This window comes from Zootermopsis nevadensis, unplaced genomic scaffold (genome assembly GCF_977971745.1).
Source record: "Zootermopsis nevadensis isolate Lab colony 2312 unplaced genomic scaffold, Znev_1.0 Znev_ptg000027l, whole genome shotgun sequence".
In the NCBI taxonomy this organism is placed as follows: domain Eukaryota; kingdom Metazoa; phylum Arthropoda; class Insecta; order Blattodea; family Termopsidae; genus Zootermopsis; species Zootermopsis nevadensis.
Window position 1 is genome coordinate 339,417 of NW_028259159.1, and position 13,519 is coordinate 352,935.

At 39.2% G+C, this 13,519-nt stretch overlaps 1 protein-coding gene across 1 annotated transcript in view; it reads right to left on the minus strand.

The window, feature by feature from the left end:
• The window catches only part of Epac (Exchange protein directly activated by cAMP), a 70,540-nt gene extending 58,281 nt beyond the window's left edge, over positions 1 to 12,259 (minus strand). The window contains exons 1-2 of the mRNA XM_022077652.2: positions 12,012 to 12,259; positions 1,150 to 1,292 (exon numbers count right to left, since the gene is read on the minus strand). Coding sequence (XP_021933344.1) covers positions 1,150 to 1,292; positions 12,012 to 12,046 — 178 coding nt within the window. The 5' untranslated portion in view covers positions 12,047 to 12,259. The remainder of the gene's footprint in view (positions 1 to 1,149; positions 1,293 to 12,011) is intronic.
• Between the last annotated feature and the right edge of the window lie 1,260 nt (positions 12,260 to 13,519).

The window sequence follows — 13,519 nt, forward strand, 5'->3', positions numbered from 1 at the left end:
AAGCTTGCTGAAGCTGAGATTAAGAACTGCCAGAAATACAATAGTGCAACAAATAAAAGGCAAATGAAGATTTGTGAGTCGTGGTTTAGAGCTTAATGTAAATTATGTCACTCATGCATACACTACCTGTATAAAGTGAAGAAACCCACGACAGAAAATGTCAGCACCTGTGGTGCAGAGTAGAAATGGTAATGATACAAGACAGCCTTCGATATTAGTTGGATTTGTTCTTTGAGTTCGAGACCTAGAGAAAGGTGTTCCTTACATAAGGAAAGAAACCTGCGCCATGTTTCAATGTGAAGGTGAATACTGCATGTATCCCTCTCTCTACTTGTAAACCCACGTTTTCTTTGAAATTCTTTTCGTCTTTCTTCCCTTCTGTAGCCTCCCTTTTTATCAATTACTATTAAATTCCCGTTCTCTTACGGTATTCCATTTTGATCTTTCAGTTCAAACGCTGCCGTCTTCTACAGACCAGAATCTCCGGACACACCGACAGTAAAAAAGCGAAGTCGATACAAAATATTCAAATATAGCGACCCCAAAGTGCCCAGAAAATACACAATATTTTTAAAAACATGATACAAAGAAAATAAATTTTTACTTGAACGCGAATGCGCAAGAACAGGTCCAAACAAGAAAACCACACAAATATGAAATGTGAACACGACAACACTGACACGGAACAAATCCTCTTGGAGCAGAGTTTCTGAACCCATGGTACGCCAGCCAATGTTGAGTGGTGCGCGAACTAAGTAAGAAAATCAAAAGCTAATATTAACGTAAATAAGTTTTCCCTGAACGCATTTGGTTAGTCATGAATGTAATGTGTTAAATTAGAATTAGTGGTACGCCAGCGAAAAGGGTGAAAACCCGTCTTAGAGCACCGTGCAACCAAGTGGGAAATCGCCGGAAAATTCCTTCGTGATGACGCCATCTCCCTGCCGGACAGGCACCAGGAACACCGTCCACACAAAGGTCATAGACCCCAACCAGCAATGATTACACTGGCACCATTCGAAAAGGTCGGAAATTTCCTAACCTGTTTTTTTTATGCCTAACTATTGTCTGATGCGACATCAGAAACCAAAATAGTTCATACAACGTCGTTAAACAGCAGACGGCAAAGAAACCATATTCTGTACTTACAAGTTACTCCTTTCTCCAGGTCTTCGTAGTAGCCGTAGAAGGCAAGTTGCTGTAACACAGAGGTGGGAAGACGGTCCAGCAGTTCCACTCGTTTCAGCCTGAGGGATATCACGTCCACATCCTTGTGATTTCGGTCACTCGGCCTGCAGGAGACGATTAATCGATTAGCGGACGGGCTTACAGTCATTAGAACTGCTCATGAAAAATTGCAAACAATAACGCAAAGACCTGCACAGAACAAAGTCCTTTAAAATCTAATACTCAATTTGTTCGCCTTCCATGGAACCGGACGGTTCATTACAGATTTAACAAAAGACAGCCAGATAAATCCTTATATCCGATTTCTTAAGGACCTGTTTTAATACTAGCCTCCCATCTATGCCAAGGTTTCCCGACAAATTGAAGTTTGTGCGTTCACGAGTGGGCATACCTAGCTGTCGGTTCGACCGTCTTCATGTTTCTTGTTCAGAACCACTTAATGTATCCACGAATTGACATACCCAATGGGCAGTGTACAATAAATGTTAACGAGTTTCTCATAAAAGTTACTCAGACAAAATATGGGCACATCATACACCTTAGCAACATCTAAAACCCTTATTTCAAACATACTTCGTCAAGGAGTAACTTATATTTAATGAAACAGAAAGTATGTTATGTAATATATGGACTGTCGTCTAACTCCGTGGAGCAAAACAGTTTTTGAGAAGCTGATGGTCGTTCAATTGGTTCAGAAATTCCACTTCTTTTATGAAACCCGAACGTTCATTACCATGGTCACAAGAACCCGCCACTAGTATTATCCTGAATCCAACCGGCACTCTCATAAACTATGTCATTACGTTTCTTCCCATCTACGTCGAGGTCTCGCAAGTTTTCTTTTCCACTTCTCTAAAATTTTGTCCAATGACCGGTTTTGTTAATATCAGAGGTTGTGATTCCACGCAGTGTTGCTAACTGAAATGTTGAAAGCCTCTGTCGACAACGGAAAAGATAAATTTGCAATAAATGAACACGAATATCGTTGAAAAAGAACAATAAAGGCATCTGTCCTGTCGTACGGCTTCTATCTCTCTTTCCTTCAACAGCTTGTACTGTAATTAAATTCGGGAGGTAGGGGATACGTGACAAATTGACGAGAAAAAGTAAAATATAACTTTATTTATTCCACCATCCCTACAAGACACAACGTTCTGGGCAGGAATTCACAGACGCACATGTGTTAACCTCTAAACTCCAAATTACAAGTCAGGTCGATGAAGGAGGCCACGTGGCTTGATGATACGTGTTACAGTTCCTAAGTCATCTAACCAGACTTCCTCTCACACTCTATGGGGTAAACACATCTTTCCTTCCCATCGTCACTGCGTTTGGAGCAATCTCACCCAGTAATAAAACGACAGACATGTCGTTCTCATATAAAGACTTTAGTAGAAATGTGTTTATAAATGTCTCAAAGAGAGACGAAAAATTCTTTCGGACATTACTGTATTCACAAGAACCGGTTACTCGTCCCCACACCAATTAAAATCAATAGCACGAAAGTTAAGTGCGAAGATGTAAAATGGATCAATAAAAGCTGCCAGTATTTTTGATAATGATGATGATGAAACCTCAGGTTCTATAAGTGACCGTAAATATCACTTGAATGGCTGTCAACTGCATGGTGTGAGTAAGTGACTTGTCTGATGCATTACTGACCGGTTGGTTGATTGGTTAGTTAAATTCAGAGCAATTCACAATTAGGTCACGATTTAACGAAATTACAACTCTGGAATGAACGAAGCTGCGGACATGATATGAAGCACATTATATTGGTGGAAACTTCATGTTTTAATTTCGTCCATTTCCAATATCTCCCGCTGATGGCACTGGTAGTCCCAATTTTGTTCGTGTCAAATTCGAGTTAGTTCTGTGGTAGCGGAATTAATTCATGCGCAATTTTCATTAGATCGAATCCTAGTTGGCCCAAAAATTAATCTACTATTTAATCCTGTCGTTTTACATTACATAAAGAATTATGAGTTATGTATTTTTTCGAAAATCTATAATCGCACATCATTCTATGGCAGTGGCGTCGATTCCACCTCACAAGTTTGTTCCTCCGCCATTACTAACTGCAAGAAATCAGAGGGTACGTACGAGTTAAGGCAGCCTCCAATGGTGCAAAGATAATACCAGATTTAATTCAAATCCGTCCAGCAGTTCTCAATCTCAATCGCGGGAAAGACAAATGGCTAACCCCTACATGCATTAATTTCGTGCACATTCGTTAGGTCCTTTTGTGAGACAGATTGCGTCAAAACTGTGTGTTGTAAAATGTCTTGATGTGAGAAAACACTGCAAATCGAATTACTTCGATTGTTTTTAAAATGTATACGCAACCCACTACATGATACGTATAAGCACATGTACCGTCACATATAACATGTCTGGCGACAAGTGACAAGTTCTGCCAGTGGTGGAATCACAGCAAATGCTGGAATTACAAAGTCGTATATTCTGCAAATTCAACTAACAACATTTCGCTTTTTACAATAGACTGTACAGAGCAGGCTGGGTAGGTAGGAAGAGCAGCCGAAGTGAAATGTTTGCTATCTCAGCCATTATCTCATTGCACACCCGTAGCGGACTGGGTTTGTGTCCAAGAGACCATCTCCCTATCTCCAGACAGCACTACGCTCTGTGCTGTAACTCCCTGCAGCATTATGCAATACCTCAACAAGGTTTTGACTGGCGTGCTTATTTTTAAACATCGAAAACGTCTTGATTGATGGGTTATACAACTCAGAAATGTGGTGAATAAATATGAATTTCCCCTCTCTCCCCTTCCACATAAATAAAATGCAGAACCACAATCTATTTCGATCGGTTTTCTGTCTGTCGATGTCAGACTCGAACTTTACGTTCCACGAGTCACGCGATGTAGTTGGCTGGTTAGTTAATTAGTTAAGAAACACATATTTTGTTAACCGCTGACCTGATTTGCTTGCACATGACAAGAAAGTAACAATTACGGCGCGTTTTGGCAGTTTTTTACGTTTGACCTTCGCCGTGAATTGCGCCACGGACATCAGAAACTGAGTGGTATCGCGTAGATGGGTTTCCGATTCCTGCCTGGCTGAGGGATAAAGTCATCATGGGGGAATGCTCACGAGACTCCCCCACTCGGTAGCACGGCTGTTCGAGGACTCCCCAAGAAGATTCACGGCTGAGTACCCGTTAATTTTCTCCGATTTTAACCATAATCGGAGTGTCAACAACTTGCATTAAATTCCTAATTTCTTGTTACCAGAACAGCCATAACTTGATCTGCATTTTTTCCGCATCGTAAGAACGGAGCACTCCTACAGTCAAGCCTGACGGACATTGACTATTATATCAGTAGTGGATAAAAAGATAAACATCCAGAGAGATGGATAGATTAATCATGCTTTCACTGTTATCCGATTACTGAACTAAGACTTTTACCAACATATCAGATATCAGATGTTATGTCAATGGACCTGAAATTAGTTGTTCCGATGAAGAACGTCCCACGCGAGATTCGAACCAGCAAATCCTAAGTCAGTCTTCAACCACCGCTGTCAACTACGTCGTTTATAATATCGTATTAAACAGCTGTTGGTAGATTGGACAGAAGTTCCCTTTCGTAACCGTTGGATACCGGTGTCATCCTGACATAACAAAATTCGGAACATTTTATTTTAATCTTTACTTCATGCATAAGTAATAAGTATTGATCGTAGCAGCGACACGAATACGGGTTGTAAAAACATGAACGGAACGTTGTTACATGATAAATCTCGTATTCCCGTTATCCTTGTGTCCTCTCCCCGACCATCCTTCTAGAACACTTGCTACACGTATCTTTAAAGTAGAACTCATTAACTGCCACAATTATGAATCAACATTGGCCAAGTTCATAAATACATTTATGTTTCTGGCATTTCTAAGTTGGAAAGCCTTTAGTGCTAAATTCGTTACATTTTAGTTTAGGGTCGTTGTGACACCATACAAGCAACGACTTTGGCGTAAACTTCTGAGTTGGTGTGTGTCAATCTCTACGTCACTATGAGCCTCGCAGGCAAACAGAAAACATTACAACAGACGTCTAGTAAAATTAACATATTTAGACACGTGACTTACAAATCTGATTATAGACAGCCATAGGAACCCACCGCGAACTCGTTTTTTATTACTACAGAAAAATTGCACTTCAATTACATAAGAGGAAATATACGATGCCCCACTCCACCACTGAGGATATATAGTTAACAAAAATAATTAATCGATTCGTACTACGGAACTAGTAACAGGTAATCACAAACATAACGTCGGCTCAGCAGTGAAAATCCCACTGAAGAAAATATCGCATATTAATTGAAACATTATAAACCCATCCATTTCTCAATTATCCGTTACATGATGAAACAAGTTCAGTTTAACTGATAAATTAACTACGATAATCAAATACACATCATGAACAGATTAAAATTACTTAAACGTAATAAAATAAACATACCAGTTTATCGATTACTACTATTTGCCTCGCCAATTCATTATCATTCGGCACGAACTGACAAACAGGGTGAACGCATAAACACGAATTCCTTGGCTATACATTGTGTGAACATCCATGCGCCGTGGATGTTTTAAGATTAAATTATACATGTTGCAACAAACATTGCAATACCTGTACGTAAAAACTGATTCACTTAGCAATATTTATACCAGTTTTACGAACTGACTCTCCTTTTATTACTTTACAAAGGAAATGCGTGTCGATACAATAAAAATAAACACAAATGTTCTGATGAAAAATTACATATTCAGAACTGTTCAGACGGAAATTCAACACTGTAAGTGCTATTCGCAAAATGATGCACGTAAGAGACCAAACAATCTGTATTACGGGACCCAGAGATTCGAAACCACCATAAAAATTCTTTCACTTCTACTTTCTACAAGCCAAACCAATCAAAGTCACATAACTTAAAATTAATGTAAATACTGCCTTCCGTTATGTTTCTCACTAAAGGTACTAGAACAGACTCTACTTTCACTTAAGTATGCTGCACACACAGGTAGTATATCCGGTGAGATTTCAGGTTCTCACGGCGGCAAATATAAAGATGGCTGTCTTCTGGGATGTTGCGCCGTGTAGGATTAGAAATTTACCAACGTTTCAGATGTGCATGCTGCCTCCCTGATGATGGAGGCAACAAGCAACTCTGAAAAGTCGGTAAACTTCTGCCAGACTACAAGGCGAAATAACCCAGGGTAGTTAATATATGTTTAATCATTATGAGCTAATAGCATGAGGCGAAAAGTTCTCTATTTTCTAAAGCCAGTGGCCCTAAATATGGAATTCCAAGTCGTCTCCATGAATTTAGGGCAATTTTGCACGAAACAGTAATGGGAGTAACAGAAAAGGTGGGGGTACTGCTCATCGGTTGCCAAGGTAAAATATTCTGACGTAAGAACGGAATGATATCTTGCTTGTTTTCAGTGACACGGAAATAATGTAGAATATTATTCATCTCAAGTTTACTTGTAGACACAAAGAAGTAGGCAAAAATAACAAGAAAAGAGGGAAATAAAATGTTAAACAATCTTTTCTTCCATCAGAGAACGAATCAAGAATTCATCATTATTTTCATACTTCCATTCTCCCAATTTGCTTTCATATACGTATAATAGTCCACTTCTTCTTTCAAGGAGTTGGGGAAAATATCGTTTGAAGTTCCTTCCTTGCCTTATTTACTGAGAAACAGAAAAAAATAATACGATAACCTCTTTGCTTAACTCAAAGGGCTTTCCTACTACAAGTTTAAAATGTTCAGATAAGCTGGAATCTCTCCGAGTAAAGGAATAGTATCACATCTGTGTAAAACGTTTATAGTTCAAGTGCTTCAGGGCAGAGAGCAATAAGACAAACGCCGAGGGGAAATTTTTATCTATCGTTGCAGTTGATACTGAGGCCAGGTCTCATACTTCCCATCGAAACCCGATTAATATGCCTGAGAATGACGGATCACCTACAGAATGAGATGGAAGGAACCTTGTTAACTCTCCAAAGCACGAAGTTCTTCTAAATGATATCTGAAAACTCTGCCTGTTCCTACCTCAAAGAAAACAACGGCAAAGACCAATGGAATCTGAGGTTCTCAAAGCGGTGAATATGTCGACGGTGGTCATCCGGGTTGTGACGCCTTGTGGGCTTACAGGTGGGTGCCAACGTTTTAGAGATGAAGATGAATGCAGCACGGTCATCCAAAACGTTGGTACCCACATATAAGCCTAGACCCAGAAGACCATCTTTAATGAAGGTCAACTGGTTAACGCTGTTTATTTTGAGAATCATCCAAAAAACCCATATCATTATATGTGAAGTTATAAAATGTTCAAGCACGTGGTATATATAGTTACCGCTGTGATATAAAGAGTTGATAATTTATAAGTATATTCTGCTTCGCATTTCCTTCACTCCACTATTTTATACATTCTTAGACAACGTGAATGGTGTTGCTCCCGTGGTGACTGTAGAGAACAAGTGGAACACTTTAATCCAACTTTAACAGTCGAAGTACGCACCCTCTATGACGATGTCTTCTGCAGACAGAACACCCAAACAAACGTATGTGATAAAATAACTAAGCATGATTGCCGTCTGAAACTTGCACTTTCTTCCCTAATTCATGTATCAACTTCGGAACCTGAAGGAAGAAGCAGTTTGTAAGACTCAGACGTAGATGGGAGAATAATATTAACATTTATTTTAAGAAATAAAGTGGGGACTGCGTGAATAAGGATATGAACCAGTGGCGGGCTGTTATGAACACGGTAATGAACCTTCTGGTTAAATAAAAGTCTGAGATATTATTGACGAACTGTACAACCATTAGCTTCTCAAGAAGAACTCTGTTCCATAGTTAGTTACGTATCAACAACTGTACAGTACACTGAAAAGGAGAGACGGCCATGCTAATGACGCCACATCCGGATCATGCGTTAAATTAATGCTTAACTCAAGAATCCATATTTCATTACAGTGACTAAACGTAACACTACATTTCATCCCTTCCTTACCGCCACAGTAAGGGCGGTTGCCGCTACCGCCAACGTTACAAATTTATCTGCCAGTCCCTGTGGGTTATGCAAACTCGCTTCACGTACCAGGTAATTGAGTTGCAGCACACTACAGGAGCTACGCAGGAAGCTACAGCCCTCAAGCTACCCTTCACTAGCAGCGAGCATAACAGCTACTTGCGAAAGAGAACATAAACAATGCTCCTGGAATTTTTGCTCGTGTAATATTGTACTTAGACGTTAAATCCTACAGCACGCACAATGGTTATATTTGCATTGTTATGCTGCAGGCAAACGGAACAAGGGGCTACGGAAATACTTTACTCCGAAGGAAAGATGAACCTACAAGTGCGTCGTATCATTTATCTACGATACAGATTAAAGTATGAGTTATTCGCCCGAGGTTCTCTTAAAATAAACCGTACTGAACCATCAACAAGACGAAAGACGTCACATCTTACAAGACAATAATCCACAATCCTCATAACGAAATAATGAAACTGTTTATTTCTTTATGATGTTCTTCTAGGTTCTGGCGCCGCGGATAATACTGGCTTATGGGACGCCGAAAAAAATACTTCTAGAAAATTCTGACAGGAAAAGTGCGTACTCTTCATGCTGCACTGCAAAATCTGCACGAGGGGATTCAACAACAAAGGAATCTGAAGCATGGCCGCCACTTGGTGGTAATTTTAGTCGCGTAGTACTTGTGTGCTAAAATCCCTTCTGCGTTAAACTGATTTCGTATTGAACTTCAAGCCAACTTGTGCACTATCCTCCCAGAAAACAGGGCTTTATTACGTGATGCAAGAAGTACGCGGCATTGCGGTATACGACGCGTACAACTCGAAAATTAGGACCGTTGGTTCGGATCTCTGTCGGTGTAGGGACGTTTATCCACGTTTTAAAGTTGAATTGCTTGTATGGGAGTACAGGACTTGCAACGGACTAATTTTCTGTCAAAGGGAGCCTACTAAATATCTAAACGATTCATTCCTTCGGAAAACTGCATAATCCAGGAAGTTCGAAGAGAGAAAATAATTTCAGAGTGATCAAGCAATAAATATAAATATTTATAAAAAATATCGCCGAGTTCTTTTCAGCTTTAGGAATCAATCGTAGGCCCGAAATAAAAGTAACAGCTAAAATAAGTAGTAATCACAGAAACATTAATTATATTCTTGAATTGGACGGGCAAACATTCGAAATTCACTACACGCCACATCGTTCTGACCAATCATAAATTATCAATCACTCAATATTTTCCATCCCTAGATGATATACCTTCCTTAATTTCGGTCACAAAGAATAACGCAGCAAGTTACTTAGAAATGTTTACTTTTTTACCATTTTCACACAATAAATATCTCATATTTATTCGCAGGTAAAGTAAGAACCAGGCCAACAACGTGAAGGAACAGCTCCATGCAATCTTAATCCTGGCACCTGATGTAAAACAAAGCCACTTCCTACGGGGAAGGTGACCCCAGTTCCCGTTCGCGGGGTTTCACGACCGATACGATAACTCCAGCCGCTTTTGACTGCTTCTTCCACTTACGAAAGAATTTTTCCTTGGCGTTCTACTATATAATTAAGCGTTGTGCGATATGTTTCTTATGGTTTGAGCACTAAAATGTTTACCCGATGTCCTGGCGATATGAGCAGATAAAGTCTGAGCACTTGTAAAAGGTCCCATTACTACCCGTTTTATAATTTGTCGTTTCTCTCTGGTAGTAAATATTTTTGGATGGCTTGATCGGTGTTTCTTCTCCGTGATACCCTTTTCTTCGTCTCTCTTAATAACGTACCGAACTGTACAGAAACTCTGGCTCAACGTTTCACCAACTTGACAACAATTTTGACATTTAGTGCGCAATAAAATGATTCTATCTCGCAGATATATGAGTAATACACGTCTTAAGAGACACGATTAACCAGCTGAGTATAATCATAAACTGAATCTCAGCTTCTTACTAGGACACACTTTGTTTACGTCTTTTTCTATTTATACTTTCCTGTGAACCAATGTACTGGGTTGATCGGAAAGTTTTTGCGTTTTTCAAATGAAAAGTCTTCAAAATATATTTACAATATTTAATCAATGATATAATCTCTATTGCTTGCTATTACAGTCTCCCAACGTCTCACAAGTTTAGTAAAAACTTCTTAGTTGCGATTCAAAATATGCTATAGGACACCATCGTTAAACTCTTCGAATCTAACAAATTTCTCGTTATTTAAAGGTTTTGCGATGATTTGAATAAATGATAGTAGGATGGTGCCAAGTCCCGTGAATATGACGGGTGGTCCAAAATTTCCCAATTCAGTTCCTTTATTTTTTTCTGCGTCATTGAACTGACATGGGGACGGACTTCGTATTGGTTAAAGACAACTCCTTTTCTGTTGACGAGATCTAGACGTTTTACTTTAGGTTTTAAAACCCAAAACTTTCCGTTCAACACAACAGATTTATTAGAGGCCCTGCAATTGGAATCGCTAGTGTGCAAATACTTATTTGACCATGGAAACTGTGTTCTTGTTACGTTAATTTTGTGTGTTCATTTACTAAAATTTCTGTCATTTGTAATGAGCTATCGAATAAAGTACTTTGTAGCAATATTCTTATTCCTCTTTGTGTAAAGTTAATACAACAAAACGGGGTGTGAAAATACTTTTTTACCCACTGTATATCATATTTGGAGCCAACCTTTCACAAACAACAGGATTTGAACGCCACTGATACAAAGCACGCACCAGTGACACGAGAAATGCATACACAATTTTGGTAGGAAAATACGAAAGGAAGCCATCAATTGAAAGACCTACGCCTATATACGAACATAATATTACAAAATAGGGTGAGAGGGTGTGGAATGGATTCGTGCAGCTAACGATAGGGGCCAGAGACGCGGTCTTCTGAATACGATAAGGAACCTTGTGTTTCAGAGAAGTCCGACTATTAACTTCCCACGAACGACATTGCTCCAATGGGGTTAATCAATTAATTACAGTTGCTTGTTGTTCAGGAAGCCTGTAAGGAGAAACGCATGATAAAACATGTCCATAACATCCACCTTCAAGAGCCACAAATCGATTTTATCTAAAACAACCTTACGCAATAAAATAGCGCTTTACAACCCCCATATGAGAGGCGCGAGTAACATGAACCAGTGAATGAAATGTAATGAGATTTTAGATTGTCACTGCAGTGAGGATGATGATATTTTTCTGGACTGTAACGCCGTAGGTATCGACTCGAACAGACATGCGTTTATCTCCTGACAGAAATGTGCCTGCACAAATATCTTCAACGTGTGCTACCATTTTATCCTGACAAAGGGGTTGATGAAAGGATAATATTAAAAATGAGTCTTAAAGACATGTGACTGAGGGGTAGATGAAAGTATAATATTCAAAACGAATTTAAAGAAACAGGATGTGACAATGTGGACTGGATTCATCAGAACAAACAATGAAATTTCGGTTACCATAAAAACTGGGGAATTTCTTGAGTAACAGTGCGACTCTTAGCTTCTCAAGAAGGGCCTCTATTCTATGGCGTTATTCAATCAGATGTGTCTGACACAATTCATTCAAAACTTTGGTAACGAAATGTCATTATTTCTCTTAATCAAACTACAATGTTTGTAATAACAGGATACATGTATATGCTGAAATGTAACACAGATAATTAAAAGTGCCAACTGCAATCAGTATCACGTTGTCAGAATCAAAACACTATACAGTACTTACAATCTACAGAAATTCACCTTTTATCAATGGCTGTAATCCATTCGGTAGCCATTGTAAATTGGCTTCTTCTTTATAGGTCCGGAGACGCATTTATCACGCAAACGAGGTCCAATCACCGATATATGTATTTTGTTACCAACTAATAATATAACGCTGGTTTACCGACAAAGTGCCGCATACTAACACATCACAAAACCACTGCTGCTCCTCCTCCCTGCTCGCACTAGCCGCACTACGCTACTGTCAACTGTCTTCGAAAACAACACACTATCACGGCACAAGCCGCGGCAAAACACGAGCCCCCCCCCCCCCCAACCAAAGCACATCCAAAGAAAGAGAGACCACTACCGCTTCACACGGGCATATCGTGGGGTTCACTCCCATAAATTTGCAGCAACATCCACAAAATGTTTCCAACACTACTTTTACACAAAAAATGATATTGTCCTCAGATTCAGTTCTTTCACATTTCAAGTGTAGTCTATTCGAAAAATGTGAACAGAAGGGACCACTTGGGTGACCCAGACATAGCTAGAGGATTCATTAGAAGTGGGAAATTTCTTGATCACCTGAGGTTCTCAAATCTGTCTCTACTTCATGGAGTTAATTTGTCAGTCTAGAAAACACACAAACACTTTATTTCCACAAAGGTACTATTTTTTGTAAGGTGGATTTTTCAGTGTGTACACACGCACATGCTTATTTCGGAGTCTAAGAGGCCGACTAATCTGGCACAATATTCCTACTCAGTGGCGCAGTAAAATGGGGTACCTTGAACAATTATTAAAGTATGATCTTCTGAAGATAAGTTCACGTAGGCCTAACTGATTTATTAATGTGGTGGTCAGTGCCAAGACGGGTTGATTTTGCGAATAAACTGGCAGAAATTCATAACAGGCATTTACAATACATTAAGGGGTTTAGTTTGAAATGTTCATCACTACTGATGTTAATGCACTGGCAGGACAGTCCCATCTGTTCTATTTCGTTAACTGCAGAATAGTCGGATAAAAGAAGGTAAATATTGTTTTAACGCTAACGTATAGAGCAGATCACATCACTTCCAACAAATGAATGTTATTTACATTGTGATACTGTATTCCTTAATGTTTTATCGTGAAATGCTAACCTCATAGACATCCTATTAACAACTATTTATCTCACTACGGAGAGATTAATATACTAAAATGTATTTTTTCATAGGCATCTGTATGACGAATAAATTTTTAGCTCGGTGAGTAGAACTATTTTAATATCTGGCCATGTCATAACATGAGGTTTAATTTATGTGCATAGCTCAACAATAATGTCAGCTTGTTAATTTTTTTGGCATGAAGGCCGGAAACTAAATATGTCCCACTCGTCCTCGGTTGTCAGTCATTAAATTATTGTTCCACTAGCAATTAGTTTAGTCATTGTTTTCAGGTATTAGACAGCATGTTGGAAGTAGTCTTTCCATTGAAACTCATGATCTACAGCTGCGCTTGCCCTGTTACTCAGCAGTTCAGCATTTGCCCCCAAGAAG